The sequence below is a fragment of the Alligator sinensis genome, unplaced genomic scaffold (assembly GCF_000455745.1).
Source record: "Alligator sinensis unplaced genomic scaffold, ASM45574v1 scaffold1008_1, whole genome shotgun sequence".
NCBI lineage: Eukaryota > Metazoa > Chordata > Crocodylia > Alligatoridae > Alligator > Alligator sinensis.
In genome coordinates, this window is record NW_005842013.1 from 1872344 (window position 1) to 1899040 (window position 26697).

General features: G+C 45.4%; 1 protein-coding gene across 1 annotated transcript in view; it reads right to left on the bottom strand.

The window, feature by feature from the left end:
* The window catches only part of UVRAG (UV radiation resistance associated), a 145286-nt gene that overhangs the window by 99584 nt on the left and 19005 nt on the right, over positions 1–26697 (bottom strand). The window contains exons 2-6 of the mRNA XM_006021963.2: positions 25863–25980; positions 22875–22909; positions 18459–18620; positions 16794–16868; positions 12895–12980 (exon numbers count right to left, since the gene is read on the bottom strand). Coding sequence (XP_006022025.1) covers positions 12895–12980; positions 16794–16868; positions 18459–18620; positions 22875–22909; positions 25863–25980 — 476 coding nt within the window. The remainder of the gene's footprint in view (positions 1–12894; positions 12981–16793; positions 16869–18458; positions 18621–22874; positions 22910–25862; positions 25981–26697) is intronic.

The following is a 26697-nucleotide window of genomic DNA, read 5'->3' on the forward strand; positions in this document are numbered from 1 at the left end:
GCCCGCCGCAAGTGCCGCCCAGCCCCCAACCGGGAAGACCTCAGCACCACCCCGATCCCAGCCCACAGCAGCAGCCCGCCCTTGCCCCAAGTGCAGATCCGAAGACACACGCCTCCCCTCCCCATACCTTTCCAGGGTGCGCATAGCAGCAGGAACTGCCCCTCCCTCACCCCTCCCCAGACAAGCCGCTCACAGCTCCATCCCACACCCTGCCCCGGCCCTACTGCCTCTCTCACCATAGGGGCCTTGATCTGCGCCCCCCTCCCCCACCCCATCCCCCACAACAGATTTACCAGCCGGTCACTTGCTCTCCATTCTGCAGGGCTGCATATTGGCAATCAGATCAGTATCAGCCAACATGGCTCGTTATAAAAATCGGACATTGGTATCGGCCCAATAAAATCTCTATCGGTGCACTCATAGTCATTTGGTATTTCAGTGTCAGACACCAACATGCCTGCATAATCAAACTAGAACTTCAGCTCTTCTCACTAGCTTTAATGCACTAAAAAATACCCCCCCACAAAAAAAATACCCACTCCAAACAAGACTGCAGTTCACAAGTGGAGGCCTTGGCCACAATCAACAACACACTTGCTTACCAGCTGTAGAATTTCAATCCTAAATCCACACCAAGCTATATCCCATGACTGTTCAGTTATCACAGTTTAGAAACCACTGAGTGGCATTAATAAGAGGAGACAAAAAACCTGGAGGAAGCATGCTACTGATTTTCCTGTTCAGGAGAGGGTTTAATTTGTTTTAAAAAGAGAGGGGGGGGAAAAAATCAGAGTCCACTTGTTCGAAGCACAATGATGCCAAGGAAATATTCCTGACCACAACTAAAAGAAATAGTAAGTGTCCTTCAACAACCAAGGCCTACGCGTACTCTTTTAAGTTTTTCATCCTTTCTATACCATTGATACCACTATTTCAGCTTCACTTCTACTAGCAGGACTGAACATGCACTGCCGACCAGGTATGTACTTGGTAGACAGCTACCAAGTACATCAACATGGCTACCCAGTACATCACCGAAACATGGAAGATGCTGAATTTTAGCTGATTTGGGCTTTAAACTTCACTGCTGAACACCAAGAAAGATTTCTACACCCCTGTCTTTTTCATCTGATACCACCCGGGAAGGAATCCTATCTGATCTGCACATCAAAGAGCAACTCACAAAGACACTGTCACAGACCCAGAGGAATGGACTTCCATCTTCAGCTTCCTCTGTGCAAAAGTGAAATTTATTTTCTATGTAAGGGAACTTGTTACCATCTTTAAATTTTCCCTGAGCCCGAGGAAGGGTGCGTGTGCCCAAACGCTTGCAGGAAAAGATTATTTTTTTGAGATTTCTTAATTGGTCTAATAAAAAGGTATCGTCTCTGAACCAGGAGTTCAAGATTTCTGACGACCAGGGACATTTAGTCACGCCACCAAGACCTGCTTTGATTGGGTTACAGTACATCACGGTTAATGTCTCGGTAGCTACCTGGAGCTCTGCTCACACTGGTGTTCCCATGGGTGAAACTGAACTAGTGGCAGGAAACATTAGAAAGAGGACCTTGTGCAGACACAACCAAGTTGTTTTAAGTTTACACGTGCACAGTGAACTGGAACACCTGCAACAATTTGGCGATCTTCCATGTGTATTTATTTCTCAGAAATGAAGCTCCTCCGTGATGTAGCTGGTTAAGTGAAACTCTCACGGAATCAGAAAGAATAGCCTGGCTTGTACAGCAAGATGCATAGCAGCATACACGAGGAGAAGAAATCTCCAAAGAAGCATAGTGCAATTAGCTGATCTAGTCTTTTTTTGCTAGTATTTAAGGCAACTTGAGAGTTTATGATGTTTTGTAGGTCAAGGGTTTAGTATAAGATAAAATCAGGAGATGCGCAAATTACAGAAAGGGACAGATACAGCCCCACACATCTGCACTGCCAGCAGTCTTTAGTTGCACGGTTACAGCCACCTTCCCTCCAGCACAGCTCTGAAAGATGCACAACGTATAGAAGCGTCTTTCAGGAACTGACACGCAAAGCGGCTGTCAAGCATTAAAATTATGCAGACAAAATTAAAATTTTTGCAGATGTTTATGACCAATACATGTGCTAACTAGGAAGCTGTGGTTCCAGGCATTAGAAGACTACTGAGCCACATGACCTCTGCATCCCGATGGACTCCACAGACCTATAGACTTAAATGCATAAATACTAAAAAGCACAAAAACTTGATCATATTGTAAAATGACAGATATTTGTCAACATCCATCTAAAGTCTTTTAGGCCATTTCATCCAAGATACTAAGTCCTTCCTCAGTGCTCACCTCTACCACGTGCAACTTTCCATGCATTTATTATTCAACTAGCCAACTGCCCATCAAGAATGACCGAAAGTGGGGGGGGGGAGCGTTTGAGGACGGAGCCCCAGGCCCACTCCTGCTCTCCCTTCCCTTCTGCTGCTTGGGGTCTAGGCCTGCAGCAGCAGGGGGGAGGGAGGACCAGGACCAGGCCTGATTGGGGGGGGGGGGGGGGGGGGTGCTCCCCCCCTCCCCGCACTCCATCCTATGTCCCCACCATCCTGGCAGCAGGCTGTCTTCTGTCAGAACTTTTTCACACTCCGATTGGCTGTTTGTCAGCCAATCAGAGCACGAATAAAGTGTTACGGACAGACAGATTTAAGCTTTTTAATATTCGAATATTTCTGTCATTAGAAGATGACAGGATCGTGGGAAAGTGGGACTAGAAGGGACCTCATGAGGTCAGCCAGTCCAGCCCAAGTTCAATTCTATTTATATTAGTACTACCTTAGTATTATCCCTTCCTGGGATCTCTCAAGCATATTTTAACAACCTTTATAGCAGCAGGACATTGACTGCCATGGTCCCCCTGCTTTACTTGTGGAAGATTAGGGTGTTAGGTCTTGTGCTGTGCCAGGGTTGACTGTGTAGGTATTGCTAAGAGGTGAGACAATGGATTTGCATAGGATGGTTTGGATAGGGATGATCCTGCCTCAGACAGGGGGTTGGACTAGATGACCTCCAAAGTCCCTTTCCAGCCCTACCTCTCTATAATGTTGTGACTTTCATTTTTCTGTAGCGAATGAATCAAACCCAAGCACCTAATGAACATTTAAAAAATTCATGAGATCCTACCCCTCTGAAAAAAGGGGCAATATAATACAGCACTCCCTGGAAAGTGAGTGGGTGGGAAAGAAGAAAATGAAGTTTCCCTTTTGGGATCTTGATTTCATAGCTGTTAACCAAGGAGTTTGCTCCTACTTTTAAGGGGGAGTGGGGAGGGAAGGGAAAGGAAAAACAAAAACCACACAACAAAAAAACCCCAAAACACTGAATTGTTGGTAACTTGGGGGGGGGGGGGTAACTTAACCGACTTAAGCAGCTCAGCAGTTCTTCAATACTATGGATCCACTGGCCCTTCAGCCTTTGGGTCTTATCTCTTCCCACCAGGACAGGATTGCTTATGGCGCTACAAAAGGATGCTTGGAATCTCTCTAGAGCAATGCTAAGCCCCTTCCTCCAGCTACAGTTGATTGTAAAACCCTGTAATTAAAGAACTGGCACATGTGCTCAGATACATCTCAAACATCCAGCTAACTCTTAAATGAATTTTCTATTATTCACTCTCACTCTTGACTGATTCTTAAAAATACAAATGAAACCAAGCATGTGCTTCTCATTAAAGGGCTATTTCAAGTTCAAAGCTGAAGCCACTTGTTTAAGGTGCAACTCAAAGCTCCAGAAGGCATTTTACTCCTACAAAAACAATTTAAATGGCAGGCAGAGACCAGGAATCAAAAGTCTCAGCATAAGATTCTGAGACGTGTGTGAAAAAACGTTAAAATGGACAGGGCTTTAAAACTTTAAACTACAGTTGCAACTGCCCTAATCAGCCATACAGAACCATGGTATGTAGCTAAGAGACATTTGCCACAATGCAGAAATCTCCAGGGCATCAAATACGTTTTGGGACCATCTATGTATACTGATACGGAAGATTAACCGTGTCAGACTACAAGCATTTTTGGATGTGGGACTTGTCTACCCTCTTTCTATCACCGTGTTGGGTTGGATTTCAAAGGAGCAGTGACAGAGGCCAAAAATAGAGGTCTGTTAAACTATGATGGTCCTCTATTCACAGGAAGTATACAGGGTTTGTACAAACTTAGCATCCATACAGGGCAAGCCAGTTTTCCCAAGACTGAACTCAGAAGGAAGTAAGTAGGTAGTGGTCACCTTATGAAAACAATCAGGGCATCATATGACCAAGAGAATTTAAGCTATAAAATAAAAGGGCTGCAGACATTTGAGAGAAAAAAAAAAAAGATGAAACACTGAAAGTGACCCACAGTGTTAAGAGCTAGGGGTGCACTGACAGAATTTTTGGGCCCATACCAATGGTCGATTTTTAATGAACCATATCAGCCAATACCGATCCGATTGAAATATGTGGCCTGGCAGCTTGGAGAGCAGCATCCAGCTGGTAAGTCTGTTGGGGTGAAAGGGTGGAGAGAAGGGGAGGGGAGGGGTGTGGGGCAGGGCATGGGACAGAGCCGCGGCTCATCCAGAGGACACAGCTCCCGCCTCTGCACACCCCCTGGGCAGGCACGTGTCCCTGGATCTATCCATGGGGTGAAGGTGGGCTGAGGCCAGGGGCTGCACAGGTAGCAGCACTGGGAAGAGTGGAGCTGTGGTGAATTTTGGGGTGGGTGCAGCCCACCCTGCAGCCCCCATCCCAGCTCCACTGCCGCCCATCCTGAGCATAGCCCTGGCCCGGCCCCTCTGCTGGGAAGAGCCTGGCACTGCCTGCAGCACCAGCCCGCCCTTGCCCCACACACAGATCTGGGAGGCTCCCATGCCGTCCCAGTGTGCATGCAGCAGCAGAATCCGCCCCTGCCCCCTCCCTGCACCTCCCCCCAGACAAGCCGCTCACAGCTCCATCCCATGCCCTCCCTCACCGCAGGGGCCTCATTCTTTGTTCCACCTCCCCCTCCCACACCCCTTCTCCCCTCACAACAGACTTACCACCCGGACACTGCTCTCCACACTGTAGGACTGCACTCCTGCCAGCTGTGCACATGCCATTTACTGGTGACCTTATCAACCACATCAGCCAAAAAAAGCCAACTGCTGATAACATCAATTTTCCTTATATTGGAACTGATACAACATGGGACCGATGTATTGGTGCACCTCTAGTAAGAGCAGATTCCATAATCTAAAGCCGTAGTAGCAGCATGTGAGAGAGTAGAGATCCTGACTCTTTGGGGTAGTTTTGGGAACTGATTCAGGAATGCTCCAGTGTGGTAAGGAAACTGAGTGCAGATACCCATTTTGTGCTAACATGAAGAGTCCAGAGTCGGTGGTATGTTCTTCAAATATTACATGTGCTTGGAGAGGCAAACTTGTAGAACAAACTACATAACACTATGCCTCTAGAAGAGGATCCACTTAACCACCTGGGATATTTTGGAGTCAGCACTGGTGCTGGGAGTCTAGGGAAGATGGACTGCAAAGTATGGAAGGATTTGGATCCCAATAGTGTGTAGAATTCAGGGGCAATGACAGGACATTAATCAATAAGAACAAGCACAATCCACTTAACCACCTGGGATATTTTGGAGTCAGCACTGGTGCTGGGAGTCTAGGGAAGATGGACTGCAAAGTATGGAAGGATTTGGATCCCAATAGTGCGTAGAATTCAGGGGCAATCACAGGACATTACTCAATAAGAACAAGCACAAGCACATGAAACCCAAACAACACCCTGGTGAATGTGCAGAAGTTGGCATTAGTAAAGGTCCCAACACCCTCATGTCCCACCGACTCAAGTTATGGACAACCAGTCACTTGCCAGATCAAGTACACAATTAAAACTAGACAGAGCTACAAACAAGGCTTCAGGACAGTGTTCCTGGCTGATTTATATTACTGCAGTGCACTCTTGACTTGCATTAAGTCTCCTCAACCATAGTAAAACATTTATACTAAAATAAGAAGTAGGGAAAATGGGTGCAATATCCAAGCAGAGTCTCCAGGTAACTGGCAAACACTTTCTTAGTTCCAGATTAACATTATGGGTTCTACAAGTAGGGTACGGAAACAGACTCCACTGTCTAATGAGACTGCATAGTATGCACCCAGCCAAATGTCTACTACAGTTCTAGCAAGACAGAAGTTGAGAACGCAGTTTTGACTTCAACATTCATTATTTCGTTCTATAAAACACAACAAAACACGTGTTGCTCCTTAAAAGTGCTTATAGACTTGTGCATGCTAAGTGAGTGACCTGGAGTCAACTCAAAACACTTCCTGCCTTATACGCTGTAGCATGTAGACTGCATTATTGCCTTTAAGAAATGTCAACAGTGCCACCTGCTGGGATGATTTAAAAAGGATTTTAATTTTGGACGTAAAAGCTTAAATCCAAAACTACTTTTAACAGAAGGGATTTTTTTAAAGTATGGTTTTTTAAAAAGAGCTTCACTGGTGAGATGGGAAATACCACTGCCCTAGATGTAAATAATGTTCAAACACATTCATGTAAGAAGAGAATTTTTTTCAATGTTTTAATGCAAGCTTCTCAAGGGACTACATGGACACCAAGTTGCAGGTTCCGCTCTTATAACTTAAAGATGTTTTACTGGGTATTTCAACGGAAACTGCCCAGCAAAACAAAGCTCCTAGTTCATGGAAACAGCAAGTTAGGATTGGAAGGGACCTCAGGAGGTCACATCTAGTCCAACCGCCTGCTCAAGGCTGGATCATCCCCAACTACATCAGCCCAGCCAAGACCATCTAGCCAGGTTTTAAAAATCTCTAAGGATGGTGATTTCACCACCTCTCTGGGTAACCTGTTCCAGTGCTTTATTACCTTCGTCAGGAGAAAGTCTTTCCCAGTATCTAAACCTAAACTTCCTTTGCTGCAACTTGAGACCGTTGATCCTCGTTCTGTCACCCGTCACCACTGAGAACAGTGCAGCTCCATCCCCCTGCAGGGAGTTCAAGGGTGCTGTAAATCCCACCTCAATCTTCTCTTCTCCAGACTAAATAAACCCAGTTCCCTCAGCCTCTCCTCACAAGTCATGTGTCCTAGGCCCCTCTCCGTTTTCACTGGACTCTCTCCAATTTATCCACATCTTTTCTGTAGTGGGAGGCCCAAACCTGGACACAGTATTGCAGATGTGGCCTCCCCAGTGCTGAATACAGGGGAGGAATCACTCCCTTTGATCTGCTGGCAACGCTCCTACCAATGCAGCCCAGGATGCCATTAGCTTTCTTGGCAACAAGGACACACTGCTGGCTCCTATTCAGCTTCTTGTCCCCTGTCCCCCCTCAGGTCCTTTTCTGCAGAGCTGCTGCTTAACCAGTCACCCCCCAGCCATTACCGGTGCATGGGATTGCTCAGTCTAACGCGTAGGGCTTTGTACTTGTCCTTCATAGTTGGTAGGGTCAGAAGGGACATGAGCAGATCATCAAGTCCGACCCTCTGCCCTGGGCAGGAATGAATGCTGGGATCAAGTGACCCCGGCTAGATGATTATCTCGCCTCCTTTTGAAGACCCCCAGGTTAGGAGCCAGCACCACTTCCCTTGGAAGTTGGTTCCAAATCCTAGCCGCCCTGACTGCGAAGTAGTGCCTACTGATGTCTAGCCTGAACCTACTCTCGATCAACTTGTGGCTGTTATTTCTAGTTACTCCAGGTAGCGCTCGGGGGAACAGGTCCTCTCCCGTTCCCTGCTGGTCCCCCCTGCTGGGTTTATAGATGGCCACCAGATCCCCTCTCAGCCTTCTCTTGAAGAGGCTGAACAGATTCAGGTCCTGTAGCCTCTCCTCGTAGGGCCTGCCCTGCCCTGGCCCTCCTCTGGACCCTCTCGATGCTGGCCACATCCCTCCTGAAGTGCAGCATCCAGAACTGGATGCAGTACTCCAACTGCGGCCTGACCAGTGTTGCGTAGAGGGGAGGATCACCTCCTTGGACCTGCTCGTGATGCATCTGTGGATGCATGACAAGGTGCAGTTAGCCTTCCTTGACTGCGTCCTCACATTGGCAGCCCATGTTCATCTTGGAATCAATAACGACATCAAGATCCTTTTCTGCCTCTGCACTGATGAGAAGGGAGTTCCCCAGCCTGTAGGTCTGCTGCTGGTTCTCTCTCCCCAGGTGCAGCACCTTGCACTTGTCAGTATTGAATCCTATACTGCCAAATGAAGGCCAAAACGCTGGCTTGCATCCATAGATACTTCTCAAACAAATCCTGGGACGTCATTCTCCCCCTGTACTCGGCCTTGGTGAGGCCGCAGCTGGAGTACTGCGTCCAGTTTTGGGCTCCACAATTCAAAAAGGATGTGGAGAAGCTTGAGAGAGTCCAGAGAAGAGCCACGCGCATGATCAGAGGTCAGGGAAGCAGACCCTACGATGACAGGCTGAGAGCCCTGGGGCTCTTTAGCCTGAAAAAGCGCAGGCTCAGGGGTGATCTGATGGCCACCTACAAGTTTATCAGGGGTGACCACCAGCATCTGGGGGAACGTTTGTTCACCAGAGCACCCCAAGGGATGACGAGGTCGAATGGTCACAAACTACTTCAAGATCGTTTCAGGCTGGACATAAGGAAGAACTTCTTTACTGTCCGAGCCCCCAAGGTCTGGAACAGCCTGCCACCGGAGGTGGTTCAAGCGCCTTCACTGAACACCTTCAAGATGAAACTGGATGCTTATCTTGCTGGGATCCTATGACCCCAGCTGACTTCCTGCCCTTTGGGCAGGGGGCTGGACTCGATCTTCTGAGGTCCCTTCCAGCCCTAATGTCTATGAAATCTATGAAATCTATCCTATTCTCATCCACCCACCCCTGTAACCTGTCCAGGTCTCGTTGCAGCCTGTCCCTCCCTTCCCTCCCTGAACTTGCTGAGGGCGCACTCCATCCCATCTTCCAGGTCATTGATAAAGAGATATTGAACAAAGCTGGACCCAGGTCCAAACCCTGGGGCACTCCACTTGATACTGGCTGTCAACTAGACCTTAAGCCATTGATTACTATCCTCTGAGACCCATGCTCCAGCCACTTTTCTATCCACCTTACAGTCCCTTCATCCAGCCAGTACTTCCTGAGCTTGGGAATGTTGTGAGAGATCGTAATCAGAAGCCTTGCTTAAAAAATTTTTTTAAATTTAAAAATAAATAAATAAATAAATAAAAATCAAGGTACACCACACATCCACCTGGTCTCCCCACATCCACAGAGCCATTGATCTCATAAGGCAATCACGTTGGTCAGACATGACTTGCCCTTGGTGAATCCATGCCGGCTGTTCCCAACACCTTCTCCTCCAGTGCTTAGAAATGGATTCCTTGAGGATCTGCACCATGATTTTTCCAGGGACCGAGGCGAGGATGACTGGCCTGTAGTTCCCCAGATCTTCCTTTTCTTCAAGATAAGCACTATACTTGCCCGTTTCCAATAGTGTGGGACCTCTCCCAATCATCACAAATTGTCAAAAATAATAGCCAGCGGCTCTGTAACCACATCAGTCAAACTCCCTCAGCACCCTCAGGTGCATCGCGTCTAGCCCCATGAATTTGTACCCCTCCTGCTTTCCTAAATAGTCCCTGTCAGCTGCTCACCTCTTCCCCAAACTGTGCTGCCAGGTACAGTAGTCTGGGACCTTTTTGCCTGTAAAAATGGAGGTAAAAAGAGGCACTGAGTACTTCAGCCTTTTCCTCATCATCTGTCACTAGGTAGTCTCCCCCAAAAGTAAGGGACCCACGTTTTCCCTGACCTTCCTCTTGTTGCTGACGTACTTGTAGAAACCCTTCTTGTTACCCTTCACGTCCCTTGCTAGCTGCAACCCCAATTACACTTTGACCTTCCTGATTTCATCCCTGCATGCCCGAGCAATGCTCTTATACGCCCCCCCCTAGTTGTTTGCCCAAGTTTCCACTTCTTATAAGCTTCTGTTTTGTATTTTAGCTCCCTGAAGAGTTCCCTGCTAGTCTTCCCGTCTTTAGGACGTCAGTAAGGTTTCTTTAAAATACACCCAGCTCTGCTGCAGTCCCTTCCCTTCCCACCCCAGCCTGGCTTCCCAGGGGATCCTGCCCATCAGTTCCCTGAGGGAGCTGAAGTCTGCTTTTTTGAAGTTCAGGGTCCTTACTCAGCTGCTCTCCTTTTCCTCAGGAGCCTGAGCTCAATCATCTCATGGTCACTGTGCCCAAGTTGTCATCCACTTCTACATTCTCCACCAAGTCTTCCCTATTTGGGAGCTGCAGGTCAAGAAGGGCATGGCTCCTAGTGGCCTCTCAGCACCAGGAAGTTGTCTCCAACACTCTCCAAAAAACGTCCTGGATTTCCTGAGCACTGCTGTATTGCCCTCCCAGCAGGTGACTGAAGACCCCTATGAGAATCAGGGCCTGTGATGGGGAAACTTCTGCTAGCTGTTTGAAGAAAGCCTCAAAAACCTCATCCTCCTGGTCTGGTGGTCTATGCCATAGTAATAAGTGTGTTGCCTATTAGCCATTGTTGAAAGAGCCTGAATATAAATATATAGAAATGAGACATAAAGTAAGTGTAAGTGATTCATAGTAAAACAAAACTTAAGATAACAGAATGAAACTTAATCCACCAATCAGGTGTGAGCATACAGGGTTACTTTAGAGCAATTGGAAAGTCCCAAAACTGGCTCGGACCAGGAAAAATTGCTCAAAACTGGGTCAGTGGAGTGAAACGGGCATGCACTAGATGCTGCATCCACACCCAAATACGGGGCACTAGATGCTGCATCCGCACCCGAATATGGGACTTATGGCGAGGCGGAGTAGGAGGGGGCCATGACGCCAAATCACTCCATATAAACCGAGCATAAGTGATCCCAATTCAGAGGAGAACTCACTTGCAGAGCATCGAAGGAAGAATCGCAAGTAGTTCGCGTTGCAGCCTGATCAACTGCACAGAGTCCCCGAGACAAATCTCTCGCTCTAAGTGAACAAGTCGTCTCGTCTGAAAGCCACGGACCACCAAGCCAGCAATACCTCGTCTGACTTGGTAACAGAATAGAATAACCAAGTATGCTACACCTGTTGGCGTGGCAAGTATGAAATATGAATAATACAGATAATCCTGAAATCAGTAAAGTAATTGTAACCTGAAACTGTCCTTGTAATCCCTTTTCTGTAGTATTATTATCAACAGAAACAGGAGCAACAATTTCTCTTGTATTTTGTGTGTTTGTGTATGTTTTGTTTCGTATGGTTTATGAAAGCTAAGTAGTTGTACAAGCGATCTAAGGAGTGGTAAATTAGTTAATACATTGTGTGTAATAAAGGAAGCTTAATGGTTAATAATACCCTCCTCAGAAATCTCCTCAGTACTTACCCTTCGCACTCCTACATTCCAACTCCTAACGAGCTGTACCCTTCGGCCTTGTCACTTTACTGCCCCCACACGGTAACAGTCTATAACACAGCCACCACGACACCACCCTTGTTGCTCTCCCCAGTGACCTCCATCAGCGACACTGCTCCAGGCACGCGAGCTCCCACCCAGTCCCTGCGATCCCGATCACATCATAGTTCTGTGACTGTGCAGGGACTTCCAATTCGTCCTGCTTGTTTGACCTTAACTTTCCCCACTGAGTCATATAAAGTACGTGATGGAAAATAAAGTCCCCATTCTGCACTGTGATTGACAGAGGGAGACTTCTGTACCCATACAGAGTACCAGAAATCCAAAATACTTCGACAGGAAATCTGCTGTGTCCATGTGGCTCACCATGTGGATCCATTCCCAAGGTGAGCGCAAGTCAGTCAGTCATCAGAAGAATGTGAGAACTAAACAGCACTATTTTTCTTCTGGCTACTGCATTATCCCATCCCTCTAATACTTAAGAAAAGGGGCTGGTAACCATTTTCAAGCCACAGGCCTGAACAATCCAGCTCCAACCTAGTGCAGACCTGGTGGCTTCAGCAGTGCAGAGGAAAAACAACACTGCCCCTGCCAGAATCATGCAACTATGATCCGTGTCCAAACCATGTCGACTTCTCCCAGCCCCCTGCTCCCCCTCCTAGGTGTGATCCAAGTGTAGCTTCTCCAAACCCCCCTCACCCCACTATCCAGCTGAGGACCAGCACAGCTCCCCTTTGGCTGGAAGCTGTGCTCCCACCTCAGCCAAGCAGCAGGGGAGAGAAGTGGTAGAGCAGGGTACAGTGGGAAGTGACAGCAATATGTGCACAGCTTCCAACTCCCCCAAGGATGCAGCATAGACATGGCTGTGAAGTGGGAGGGGGCAGGGATAGCAGTTGCAGCAGTGCAGGCATAGCTTCCAGCTCCCTGGCCCCTGCGCTGCTCCTTACTGCTCAGCCCCAGCATGGCTATGGGCAAAGGCAAAGACCTGCAGTTCCACAGGCCAGACTGAGCACGCAGGTCATTTGTTGCCAAACCCTGCTTTAGAAAGAGCCAGGGTACTTTTTATGGACAATTTTTTTTTAAATTAGTTTCATCTGCTTTCACTTTGTGGAGCGGAGCAGACAAGGGGCTTTCTGCAGAGCTTAGCACAGGAAGTAGATTCCATAGCTGTTGGATGTGGAATGCACAGGGCTCTGGGACTGCAAGCTACACAGGCTGGCTTGCCTTTAAATCTCTGTTACACAGAGGTTTATGAGGTTTAATGACACTGGGGTAAAGACAAGTGCCCTCCTGATGGCTAGTGCTCCTCCCAGGTTACTAGCAGTAATAACGCTGCACCAGTTAGGCACTTCCCTAAAGTGCGTTTCAGTCCAGAAACAGTTCCCTTTTTTAAAAAGGTTATATATTTCATTTCCTCATACACTGAGCAGTTCAACAAGTTGTACAGGATTATTCCAAAAACAAGAAGCCTTACCTAAGCAGAGAGAAGACGTCATAAGAGTTACGAACACAATTCTGATCCACCTGGAGAAGACTATTCTTCTGGGTACCTGAGTGATCCTGAAGGCAAAGAGAGAGGAGAGTCATTTTTTCCTTCTTCTTAGAAGACGAATCTGCATTTTCTGAACACCAGTGCAACTATCAAAACAGTCGTGGTGGACACGTGTGACAAGTACCCATGAGCACTAAGGAGAAAACTGCACAAGCTAGACCATACAACTTGTAGTTAGGCTTAATACATTTAGGCTGCTTGCAGACATTAACAAAGAAATAATGTGCTTTACTAGAAGCAGCAGCACATTACTTCGACCCAGCTCTATAGCACCTATAGAGATTGGGTGCTTCAGCAGGGCTTTTTGGTGCTTTTATCTAATAGCTAATTGAATTAGCTATTAGATAAAAGTACCAAAAAGCCCCACTACAGTGCCTGATTTATACAGACATTGGGTGAGCCAGGTCCAACTAATGTGATGCTTCTTCTGGGTATGCACCGGCTCAGTGTGGGAGCGCGTGGAGTTTAAAGTTAACAGCTAACAACAAGGGCTACTTGCAGACAAGTTTTAGTCTTCCGCTGCTACTTGTGTAATCCTTTGTCACACAAGTCGTCTAATACTGTTTATGCAAAGACATGTTAAACGTCCCAATGTCATTCACTGAAACCTCCAGCTTCAGCTCTGAACACTGAATACAGTGAGACTTCCATACAGTCTCGAAAGAAAACCTGTCCTCATGTCTGACACTAAAACAGCAGGTCATAAATGCCATTGCTTATCCTCTCCCATAAATACTTATAAGAGAGTCACAGAAGTAGTCTCCCAAGGAAGACATGGAAGCATCCTAGAAATGTTGGACTCCTGATGAGCCAGATCTTACTGGCACAGAAACTTGTGCCTTTCTCATTTTGCCCATGACTGCCTTGTGCAGCAATTGTCAGCCTTCAGACCATTCCAAGTCAGGTCAGGTCAGGCACATTCACAGCTTGTTCTGCAGAGTCAGTAACAATGCAGTGCTCCCGCTCAGGATTACAGCATTGTGTTGCACAACACAATAGTCAGACAGCTTTGGATGAAGGGCTTGACAGTGCCATTAAATATACTAAACATTTTTTTAAACCAGGGTCAGAACTTCCAGGTCCCTGAAGCGGTTTCCATTTGATACTGGAGACAGAGAAAGAGAAGGAAAGAGCCGCTAAGTTTTCAGCACATGGTTAAATGCTTTCCGTAACAGAAAAAGCTGTGCTTTGGTGAGGGAGATGCAGTTCCTATCTCTATGCCCTCTTTTCCTCAAAAGCCCACATTATGGCTTAGCTAATAGTAAAGTGCTTTGAAGTCCTCAGGCAGAGCTGCCCTGGCCCCTAGTAGATAAGTGGAAGGGACTTCATCTTGCCACTGAAAATACACACTACACCAGAGCTCACCCAACACTGACAATACAGTAAATTAAGATATGTTCTAAATATCTAGACACCAATACAACAAGTGTTATTGGGCAACATCTCCAAAGGAAATATTCTTTCTTCAGCTTCTCACTTTCTTTCACAAGGTGCTGCATGTTTGAAGAGCAAGATCCATCTTTGGAAAGACCTTGAAAAGGAAGACCTCCTCATCCAAGTCTGTGACTGAAGGACTAACACAAAGCAGGAGACCTGCATGGCCTGAATGCCACCACATTGATGCTGTCCAGTAAGTTTTGTTTCATGTCAGTCCTTCTCAGACATGCTATGGTTTCAGAATAGGAAGGGAACTGAGAAGAAGGAGCTTCAAGAAGGGAAAGCATCACATCAGTATGAGCATGCCAGAGCCCATCTACTCGACCCATCCTGCTACAAGACTCCATCCTGGTAACTAGCTTCTGGTGCCCCATGACAAAAAGCAGGAGCCAAAAGGAAGACTGACTTGCTACCCTCAGCAGTCTGCACAAACCACACTGTGAAAAGGAAGGGGGAACCTCCAACTTCATTAATTAAGGAGGGGTCATTCCCCCACTACCCTCACCCCATAAGCGTCTCCCTCTTCTATCCACTGCACTATTCAACACAGTCACCAGGTATAGCAAGTTGTGCCTGCAAGCCAAAGGAGCCCATCTTGCCAGAGATATCCTGAAACACATTCTGACAGGCTACCTTTGCAGAGTAGTCAAGACCTGACTGGTAAGACAGGCAAGTAAGGACAGGGAAAAGCCCACAAGAAGTCACCTTGCATGTCTCCACATTAGAGGGCCTGAGGCCACAACTCCAGGTGGAAGACTCAGTGCCCACTACCATAAGAGAAGATGGAGTAGAGAACAAGTTGGAAGATCAAAATTTCTTTTTCAAGGGGCTGAATAGGCATTTAGCTGGGAAGGTTGAGGAAAAGCAGATCCCAAATCTCTGAAAGAGGCTGGACTAGATGAGCTTTAAGGTGCCCTGCAGGCCTGAAATTCTCTAACAGAATCAATTTCCAAAGTGTTTTACAGCTTGAGTCTCGTTTCCAAAAAAGCTTTTACTGATTTTCATTGTTGCTTCTAATTATGCAGTGCTTACAGCCTCCATTAAAATAGCAAGCGGCATTTGCTTGCATGAAATGTCTTTACAAAACAAACCAAAACTTGAAGCTAAAGTCTGTTTTAACTAGCTATTAAGCCTGAAGATTAGCTTTAAATATACATGTATATTAGATGATGATATAGCTTAACAACTTTTATAACTGGTGTAATCTGGTCACCTTAAAAGTTTAAAGCCGCTTTTTCCTAACCATAAGGGCAGTCTACACGGCCTCTATAGTGTCCTTGAGACTGTTGACAAAAACCTAAGCCTTGCCCACATGTTCCAAACCTGCCGTGGAGACAGTGAGGATGCTCCAGGACTGCCCCCTGCTGCTAGTTTCAGTCCCTCGTGCACTAGAGAGCTGCAGCAGGGCAGCTTCACCTGAACTCTGGGTTTGGCATATGTGGAGGTTTAGGTTTGTTACTGGTAGTTGTGTGTGCACTGGCAGTGATGCAGGCCTCCTAAGTGTCGTGGCCGTTTTCTGCCTATTGACTTAAATACTCCAGGGTTGGGAACCACAACGTTATTAGACCAGGGGACCACTTTCATAATCAACCCTCAGGTTTTATGGCCCACCAGGCATAAAACCTGAAAAGGGAGGCCACGAACAGTGTAGCGTACATACCATAATTCAGGAATGACTGCTTAAATGCTTCTCCAATTTAGACAAGCAGAAGAGTTAACATTTGAAACTGTGCTGGCAACAATACTACATCAATACTGAAATTCCATTTAGGTGCAAGATGCACAACTGATAATTCTTGTTGTAAGGATGTTGCAACAGAAACTTCATTGCAGACAAGTTCAGAGAAATGAATAATTGGCCTGTTTTGTAACTGTACCTTAGTGTACTAGCATGTATGCTCTGTACTGCTGTAAAGAATTCCCTGATTCAGCTGATACATGACTACTAACAGGGAAGGGATAAGTACTTTATTTTTAACTTGCTTATTTTCCTCTCTTTATATGAGGGAGGAATGGCCACTGACAAGCCAAGACCTGGTTGCAATCAGTTCCATTAAATCGCTAGGAAACTAAAGCTGGTGACTCAAAAGCCAAGATTCTAACTGGATAGTAAGACTTGCTACAGTATTGAACCATGAATGTCTAAAGGTAAGCACCTGGCTAAAAAATATGGAAGAAAGATAACTCAGCACTGTTGGAAATGATGTCATCTATTCAAAACACCATAATTTTCTAGAAGGAGCTGAAAGTAAATTTCCACTTTCATTTAAAGGCTTAACATTTCCACGTCCACACTAAAAATTCCAACCTAGGCTATTACTCACTTGGTGAGATTTAAATTCCAAGCGTACTAAGTAGTGTGCATAACTAGCAAGCATTATTACCTTCTGTTCAAATGAAGCGCCATAATAACCATCATTCAAACCAAAAATGATTTCATTTGGATTTCGGGCATGTATCTGTAAAACAAGAAGAGAATTACATTAAGGCCAACTTAAAATTCCAGAATACAAGAATAATATTCAATTGCTGTTTCTGTGACAGCTAGAGGCACCTTTTCTGCTGTAAACTTTATTGACTTCCCCAGTTCCAAATGCTGAGTGACCGAGTATTCAGCTACTGTTTGTGGTACTCCCCTACTTTCCATGGTGCAAAGTGAAAATTAATAGTTATATTAATTACTCTGTGGCATCCTGTCTCATTACAGACACCATATCCACAAACAAGCTTTCTTCCTTTCCAGGGCCAGAATACATAGTAAAAGAAAGACTGAAAATACTAAAAAAATAAATAAATAAATAAAGATCAAAGCAGCTGCTCAGAAGCTGCTTAGTTATAGAAGGAGCTAGTTTTCAGAAGACTTTACTCAGAATTAGACCATATGCTCTGCAGCTTACAGTTGAGCACACAAAAAAAAAAAAAAAAAAAAAAAAAAAATCGATGCTATAGTGAGTTATCTATAGTGAAGTAGTGACTTATAAACTAGAGAGCCAGTATTAGAACATTCTCCAGACATCCCTTTGCTTACTCTATTAGGACAGAAACATGAGACTGAAAATTGCATTTTGTGCAGCAAAAGAACCAGATTCCAGAACAAGTGACTTCATTTCCAACGTTTTAGAGGACTGACTTTTCAAAGAACTCCTTAAGTGCTCTCATTCTAAAAAGAATCTCCTTGAAGCAATAGGAAACAGCAATATATCCATCTGAGATTACTTTAAAAACAGCACCTGTGTGTAGACACCTTCCATTCACTTCAGGAGATACAGCATTAGGTACTATTTTTCTATATCCGTTAGATGTCGTAATGCAAGCTCACATGCTCAAGGACTTGCATTATACAAAAGGTAATGACTAAAAATTATGCTTTACCTATAACGTTCACGGAGAGCAAGTCCACGTCAGACAGCTGCTGTCTGACTGTTTCTGGCTGGGATGGTTTAGTGGGGGCTGGTCCTGCTTTGAGCAGAGGGTTGGACTAGATGTGACCTCCTGAGGTCCCTTCCACCCCTAAATTTCTATGACTAACTGACCTCTCCATCTCAGTATTTCAGAAATGGACAAGCACAAGAAAAATTCTCAGGATTAGTAGCATCATCTCGTCTTATTCTTTAGAACAAAGGGCACTATGGACATTCAATCGCTGCATTAAATTAACGTCTTGATGTGTACAGAAGCACAGAGATATTGGACCATATTTTACATACACAAACACACAACACCATACCACAGTTTCTCCACTATGGCCGCTGTTAACAGACTCACACAAACAATGCAACTTAAGTCACTTTAAAGTGTCTAACAACATGTGCCAGCCCTAATTATCGCTCCCTTGCAATGGATTGATCTATACATACTAGCAGGGTCTTAATTACTAGTTTTATGCCATAATTCAAAGTATGGTGCTCATTACCCATTAGCTCTCTCTTCCCCAGGCTGCTATAGATGGCTTTTTCCACTTACTACTTCTACATAACACAAGCCTTTAGCTACCCAATCTACTGGTTAAGAAAAAACGTGTTTTTTTTTGTTTTTTGTTTTTTTTTTACCTGTTGACCCAAGTATTTCAGTCCATCCAGATTGACCTTCCACTCAATCAACATCTGATAATGCTCTTTCTTGCCACCCCAGATCCGCACCACAAAGCACGACACCGATGTATCAAGGCGATCAGGCATTAGTCCGAAGTCAAGACTCCTCCATGTTGGATTCTGTTAGTGTCCAAAATAAAGATGTAAGAACAACCAAATCATTGCACGTTCATATGATCTGTAGTTTTTAAACTGTAAGAAGGGCTGAATATACGAGTCCAGCTTCCAGCCTGCAAGGACTGAAGTAAAACCCTGCTAGTCTGATGTTCGAGCTATGCAAAGCCATCAGACTCTTCCTCGTAATTCAAGCCTTCCCTCCTCAACCAGCTTCCTAGGCTGGCTCCCATATTCCTCTACGACAAATCCAGACATTCCAACCCGCATCTCTTTCCTTCCAGAAGCTAGGAAATGACCTCTCCACTGCATGTTGCCAGAACAAACACAAACTTTTTCCAAATTGATGGGGAAAAATGGTATTTAAGAAAACAGGAGTCATGAAAAGACACTGCTCCATTCCATGTTTTATTGTTTGGTTTTGAAACAAGGCAGTGTAGTTAACATTAAACACTAATTTGCTCCTCATTAACTGAACGTGTCAGCAAATAACAGTTGCTCATTTTCCCCTCCCACTCCTCCCCCAGAACTGTGCCACGCTGACCAAACCCCATAGACAACTGACGTGGGGGGGCACATGCCCCCCCGACAGGGCTGCCCCTGCCGCTAGTGGCGGCTTCTGCGGGTGCTCGCCAGCCCCATCCCCATTGGCAGCTTCTGCAGTTGCCTGCCAGCCCAGTCCCCATCCCCGACAGCAGCTTCTGCGGTTGCTCGCCAGCCCCATCCCTGCTGCCAACAACTTCTGGCGCCCCACCCCCACCCGACTCGGGAAGCACCAGTCACCCATGCCAAACCCCAAGTGCTGTCACCCTCAACAGCACTTTTTCATTTTAAAAAGGTGGAGAGGCAAGCCAGTCCAGAACTCAGTGGAAATGCGAGAGCACAGATGAAATCCAGGGGAGCTAATCTGGCAGGAGTCTAAAGAATGCAGTTTCTGAAGGTTTCAGGTGTCCCAAGAACTGAATAATCATAGTGGTCTTATTCCTAAGCAGCAATTGAAAACAGTTGTAACTGGACAAGGCACAACTTAGACGGCAGGTGAAATGAAAGCCATGCAAGCCTTGCTTTCTGGTGCTTAGGCAGTCTGACAAGTTAAACACGCACAGCTGGTTATTAGCAAGTCAGAGCAAGAAACATCCAGAGGATCCTTTTTTCACCCAACAAGTGATTACAGAAACATCCATCACCCCAGGGCTGTCTAATTTCAACAGTCAACAGCCCCAGGCCAAACACCATGTGGACTGCATGCAGGGGCAGGTGCAAGCTCCCTGGACCCCAGCCATAGAGCTGCTATCACCAGACAGGTAAGAAATCCCCCAGAAACCCCAACCATGGTGGGGGGAATGGTAGCCAGGCATGAGTCCATCAGCCACTTGTTAACCCCTTGCAAGCCACCAGCTGGACAGCCCTGCTTTACCCCATACTCACTTCAATATTTCCGAAAGAAAAAGGTGCTGTCTGCAGATCTGATAGCAGCTTGTACAAAAGGAAGCATAATGCTGGTAGGGAAGGTGGCAGTTAACTAGAAATTTTTCATGGGTGCTGCTTAAGGTGCAAAGTGGAGCTTCGGTAATCAAGTGGGGCTCTAACTAAAGCAAGGCAGCAAAATGATAAATTGCTACCAATAGCGTGGGCATGGGTTTTCATGGGTGCTCTCCAAGCTGCCGGGCTGCATTCCTGTAAATCAACTATCAGATCAGCATTGGCCAATATGGCTTGTTAATAATCTGCTATCAGTGTCAGCCAAGAAAATCTTTAAATTGGTGCACCCCTAAATACATGCCCCCAGCTCCCCCTCCGCCCACATTCAGCACGTAGAGAACACTTTGCAGGAAGGTTACAGGATCCGATGCTAGTTTATAAACTTCTGGCTACACAGAAGCTATCTACAGGCTGCTGACACTGAAACCCAGGCAATGGAAACCGTTTCTGGACCTATACGCTTCACAGCTTACTGTGCTTGCATACACAAGATGACGTTCCATAACGTTCACCTATATGCAAGGGTTTCAATGCAGTTTGCCTCCAGTCGTCAAATACTTTCAAAAGCTCTAAATCTCAAATTCCTAGAAATTACGGCAAATGACATGTCTAAAGAAGCTGTTATGACCAAAAACAAAAAGTTAAACTTAAAATCTGTCTTACTGAATTCTCTCTCCACGTTTGTGGATATCTATAGCATGCCATGCGAATGCTAGGCTGCTACTTCTAATACACGGTCATTTCAGGGAGTAGAAAAATTAAGCACTGGATAACTTGTTCTGGGAGGCTAGAAGCAAGGAAAGCAAAAATGCTGTGTGGACTTTACTGCCAACCATCAAAAATATGAGCCAAGTTCTGAGTCTTGTTACTTGTTTCCTTTAAGAAAAAGGTTTCTGTAGGGCTTGGCAAGTTATTCCAATTGCTGGCGCTGGTATGTATCATAACCATAACCAATTCTCATCTAGATAGTGAAACAGTCAGACTAGTACTAAAACCATCTGCTAGATTTACAGCTTACCAGACAAATTTACCCTTTTCAACTCTTTAATAAGTTTGCAAGAAGGCTTTACTTCCTTCCAAACTAAAAGCAATTGGCCAAGAGAACGCTGTCTTGTTGATGCGACTAATATGCCAAAGCAAAAATACTTCCAAAAAGTGTAATTTGCTGAAATGTTACTGCCACTCAATAATTCAGCTTCTAGGTATTTCAATCCATTTGAAGAGGGCTTGGAACAGGGACAAAACTGTTATTTTCTTTCCCAATTAAGCTATTTTGAAGTATGACACACCCTTCTTAAAGGCCTGTTGTGGAAATTAAATTATCCTAATCAAAGGGACAGCAGACAGTCACTTATCCTAAAGACAGTTAGGCCCAGGAGGAAAGCCAACTATTCAGGCAGAACTACCTAACCAAGAGGCCATATCCACGTGCTACATCTTGCCAACCTGAATCAAGAATCACCTTGGGCAGCAACAAAGAAAATCTCTTCAATATTCCAGGGTAGGACTTCAGCCTAACGTGAAGCAGGAGAGCGTACGTATCAAGGCTTTGGGATCATATCTTTAGAAATTATTAATAGGGCTGAGGACCTTGCACTCAAAAGTATCTCACCATTGCTGTATACTCACAGTTGAGTGGTTGGGCAGAAGATCCCTAGCAATGCTGCATCTTAAGTGCCCAGCTAAACTTGAAAACTATGGAGAATCTGAAGTGAGCTAGGTTATTTTATACATGTGCTCTATATCCCTTGGCTAGTTTCCACGGTTTTCCAATTGCAATGTGGGATTTCTTTTAAAAACCACTTTCCTCTGCTGTTGACAGGTGCAACAAACCAACTATAAAAAAAAATGCTGTCAAAAGGTACAAGAGATTTCTCAAACCATTCAGTTAGTAACCCCCAACATGGCTTGTAACCATAGTAATGAGTTCAGACTTACATGACACTAGGCGCATCTACATGTCGCCATATGGCGACGTTGCTATGGCGCCGTGCTTTAGTACTTCCTTTTGGTGCTTTAGTACAGTAAACGTTCTGTTAACCAGCATCTTACAAGCTGGCACGCTCAATTAACCGGCACGCCAGCTTGTAAGATATAGTGAAATTGGAAGTGCCCACCATGGCACTTCCGGTTTCTCCAAGCCCCCACGGCCCGGGGGCATAACAGGCTGTGCAGGGCCCGCCTCCCTGTCCCATGGGGCCCATGCAGCAGGAGGGGCAGTGGGACACCTCAGACGCAGCGAGAAAAGCGGTGGCCCGGACAGCTAAATTAACTGGCATATTTTGTTATCCGGCATCCCACATTATGCCGGATAACGGAGCTTTTACTGTACTTCCTTTTGGAAGTACTAGAGCACGGCACAGTAAAAGCCCATACTGTGCCATGCACACAGTTAGATTTTGCCACTACATTATAGTGAGACGCTAAAAGGGAAGCACGCTGCTACAGCAAAGTAGCTGCTGATCATGTGTAGACTCATGTGATCGCTATATTGCTACAGCACACCAAACAGCGATACAGGGTGATGTGTAGACGCGCTCATTAAGTTGTTAATGTGTTCCTGATAGCCTGAAGTTATTACACTAAAGCACTGCCCCTTCCCTTTTATAGTCTGTGAATTTTCAAGAGTAAACACCACAATTACATCTGGTCTGGAAAATGGAAGCAAGAATTGTTTCAGGTGTTGTCTTCTGAATACAATGTAATAATAGAAGATGTGACGAGAGACAAATGAAGCATGCAGATTTTTATGCAAGACAGTTGATATTAAAAACTTACCAGAGAGTTCTTAATCACCTCGCTCTGATAAAATTCTAGAGAAAGGAAAAAACAAAACGGAGGATGAGCTAAGAAAAAAAAAACCTACTTTAAACTTAGATACAACATCAATATTTATTCCAATTCAAACACCGGGCTTTCTAAAATGCAATAGGTTCATTCCAAGTCCTAAAACTCAAGTGTCCACAGAGACATCTTCCTTGCATTAGCTTGAAGCCGATTCAGCTCCTGCCAGAGCCAAATCAGATTCAAGCAAACAGATTTTAAAACAATTATTTTATGACTTAAAGACAGGGCCTCAAAAGTCTAACTGCTTGTTTTTAAACTTGTTGGAAATCAACACTTAAGTTTACCACTTTGCCTCTACTCAAGAACAGCTTCTTACCAGATAAGAAAATGTATTGAACCTAGAATAGTTTAGTTGGGTTGTGTATTAGGGGAAGAGAGTGCCTCGAGCTACACTATACCTAGGATCTCTTGCTGAGATCTGAAAGACACTTAGTTCACCAAACAACCTTCTTGGTTACTAGAAAGTAGGGTGTTACAACATAGGATCAGAGCAAAGCAGAGCTGGAAGGGACCTCCTGAGGTTATCCAGTCCAGCCCTGTGCTCAAGGCAAAAATCATCCCCGACTAAACCACCCGAGTCAAGTGTCTGTCTGACCTGCTCGAGAGCTTCCCAGGGTGGAAATTCCACTGCTTCTCTAGGAAGCCTGTTCCGAAGTTGAACTGCCCTCACAGTGAGGTTTTGTGACAGCACCTTCACACTTTTTCTGAAATAGGGAAGAGTAATGACCATGTTCCAGGATCACGCAGGACTTCAGGTGTCCGACAGAAGTGCTAGAACAGCGATTGCCAGCACTAGTGTGCCACAGGCACACTACTACTGGGGGGAAGGGGGCACACACTGCATGTAGGGCAGGGCACAGACTGGGACGTAGTGTCCCCCCAGGTGCAGCTAGGGTGTGGCAGTGGCAGTTTGCAAATGTCTAGTCCCAGCACAGCCCACCAGGTGCAAGAGGCTATGCATGCCCATATTCAGGGAGCACTCCACTCCCCACCCCAGCGGTGCCGGCACCCTGTGGTTTCACAGGGATGCATGAACTCCACCCCCAGTCCCAGGGTGTCTGGACCAGAGACCAGACATTTGCAAACTGCAACTGTGCTGCCACTGCTTTTCCCACTCCTCCTTTTTGGGTACAAGGGAGTGAAATGTACTGCCAATTTTAACCTAAAAAAAGTGTGCCCCAGGTAGCAAAAGTTTGGGAAATGCTGTGCGAGAACTAGATAGCAAAACTGCAGTTGTCCCTGCTGACACATGCTGCAACACACAGATCTTGTCAGCTCTACCCAAACAGCTGTACGACAGTTTGGGATTTCTCTGGGTTGAGGTAATTCATGCTTGGACTGGTTTAAAAAGGAAGCTCTAGCAACAGCAGAGCTGGGATGGGAGGAGGGGGTATATGGGGAAAGGAAGGTGGGGGTGAGAAGGCAGAGGAACACCATTTCTGCCAATGCATATGCCTTTAATGCAGCGCAAGTAACAAATCAAGCCATAAAAGGGGGGCAAATCTGAACTACGTAGTGCAGATAAATGTTGTCTGGAGCAAGATAAGATTACCATCTGCTTGCACACTTCTAAAAAGGAAGTTTAATGTCACACATCCAAAATAATTTAAGAGTGTATTGACTACATTACAGTGACCTGCTGAATGCAACATATCTTCAGCCTTAGCAGCATTAGGCAGAATCTTTTCATCAAGACTAAACTGTTTCAGTCCAGGCATATTAGTCACCCACCCTCTTCGCAGGCCACATCTGGATACAGCAGTGGGGCAAGCAGCATCGGGGAGCCATAAAGGTCAAGGCACCTGTTGCTCACCCCCTGGCACTGACACACATACCTGACTTGGCTCCATGCCCCTAAATTCAGCAGTGAGACCTGCCTCCCACTCACCTCACCACCAAGCCAAATGACACTGCTCTACTGACCAGGTCTGGTCCATAAGACAAACATTTGACACCCCGGTTTAATCTAATAACCTATTCTAGCTATTGGTATTTAATCCTCAAATAGTGTCAGAGGTAGGGAATGGACGTGTAGAAAGAGTCTAATTCGTTCAATTGCCAGGTCTCATACGTGTATAAGAACATACGACATTAAGACCACAGCTGCTGTTCCCACCATTATTTTAAAGCAGTGCATCCCACCTAAAACAGTGAAAACTAAAATGGTTTCCCCACTCCTAGCCTAGAAGGTTAAAACCCATTCTTCGTACACAATCTTCTGAAAAGCTATGCTCAGCAGTCATGCTGCTACTAGGCTAGGAGTGAGGAAACAATTTTCAGTGGCAGAATTCCAGCTGAAGAAAATATTTCAAGAAGAATTCAACCAGGGTTACCACAGTGATAAGCACCTTAGAAAATACTTAAGATATATTATGCCCCAAACTCAGGCACAATAGGAGCCCAGGTCAGATGCAGGAGAAGCAGAATGTGTGTTCCAGAGCTGGCATGGCATGGGAGAGGAGTGTGCCTGCTGCTGCTGCTTCAATAGTTTAATCTTTTTCAACAGCTGAATAATGCCTGAAGCTTAGAATATACCAGCAGCGGGAGAACAGGCCTTTAAAACCATAGTCTGAGTTACTGCACAGTAATGCAGTGCTCCATCATACAAGTTCTGGCTCCTTTAAACAGAACAAGCCATTGAAAGCTAGTGTCAAGCTGACCAAGTTCAATGCTTGGATCACAGCAAAGAAACCTGCACGAGCCAGATTAGAACCGGCGACATGTTCTACTCCTTTTCCTAACAGCAGGAAAAGTTTTCTTGTACTTTCAGATGAAATACAAGTCTCCCAATGGTAGTGAGACTCATTGAAATGCTGAATTTCAATTAAAAAAACATGCCAGAGGACAGCATTGTAGTAGTATAGAGAGATGGAGAATGAGAACATCTGTAACAGGTTTTTATGTTTTGGGTTTTTTTACCTTTATATATCCTGGTGTTATCACACAAGTGAAGCGTGAAGTAGGTATCCAGGAGGCGAAAACCATTCCTATTAACAATATTCCGTGCAGCGATATTCCGTAGGTGGCGAAGCCGTCGCTAAAAGAGGGGGGAAATAAAGGGGAAATGTTGAGAAACAGGTGGTCGTAACTGGTTAGGTAAACAGCCACTTTGTTCTATGAAGAGGTTGTAAGAAGCAACCTTAGAATTCAATAAAAATCTCTGGTCTGAAGAAGCCTCTTGTCATTAAACCAATTCAAATATTCAGAAATTATTAATCCAGCTATGAAAATGAAGAGCATGAAATAGCAGTAATGGATTAACAACTGGACAAACAGGTAATAAACAGTAGCCTACAAGTACCCAAAAGTAAGATGGTAAGTCTATTCCTCGGCCAGAGCCGTTCTGTGCAGCTTCTTATGCCAGGCCCATCACCATAATATCCAAGCACCTTCCAGTAACAGTGATAAGCCGCTGAAGCGGTCATGGCACCCAGATGTTGTGTGTTCATTCGCAACATAAGCAAAGAGTCTATTTTGGAAAGATGCTGCTGGGCATGCAGAACATGAAGTAGCTGTAAAAAAAGTGACCCAAACCAAATACACATGTGGCTGACTAAACAAGGCTGTCCCAACTCCTAAGACCAATAGAAACTTGGTCACCACACCCTTAAATAAATAGGAATCTCATTTTTAGAAAGCCGTCACTCCTTGGAAGCCTGGGCAGATGAATCCAGTCAGAATCCAAAATGTCTCTGAATTACCGAGATCTGTTACATTATAAATTAAAAAGTTTACTGGGGGTGGGGGGAAGGGA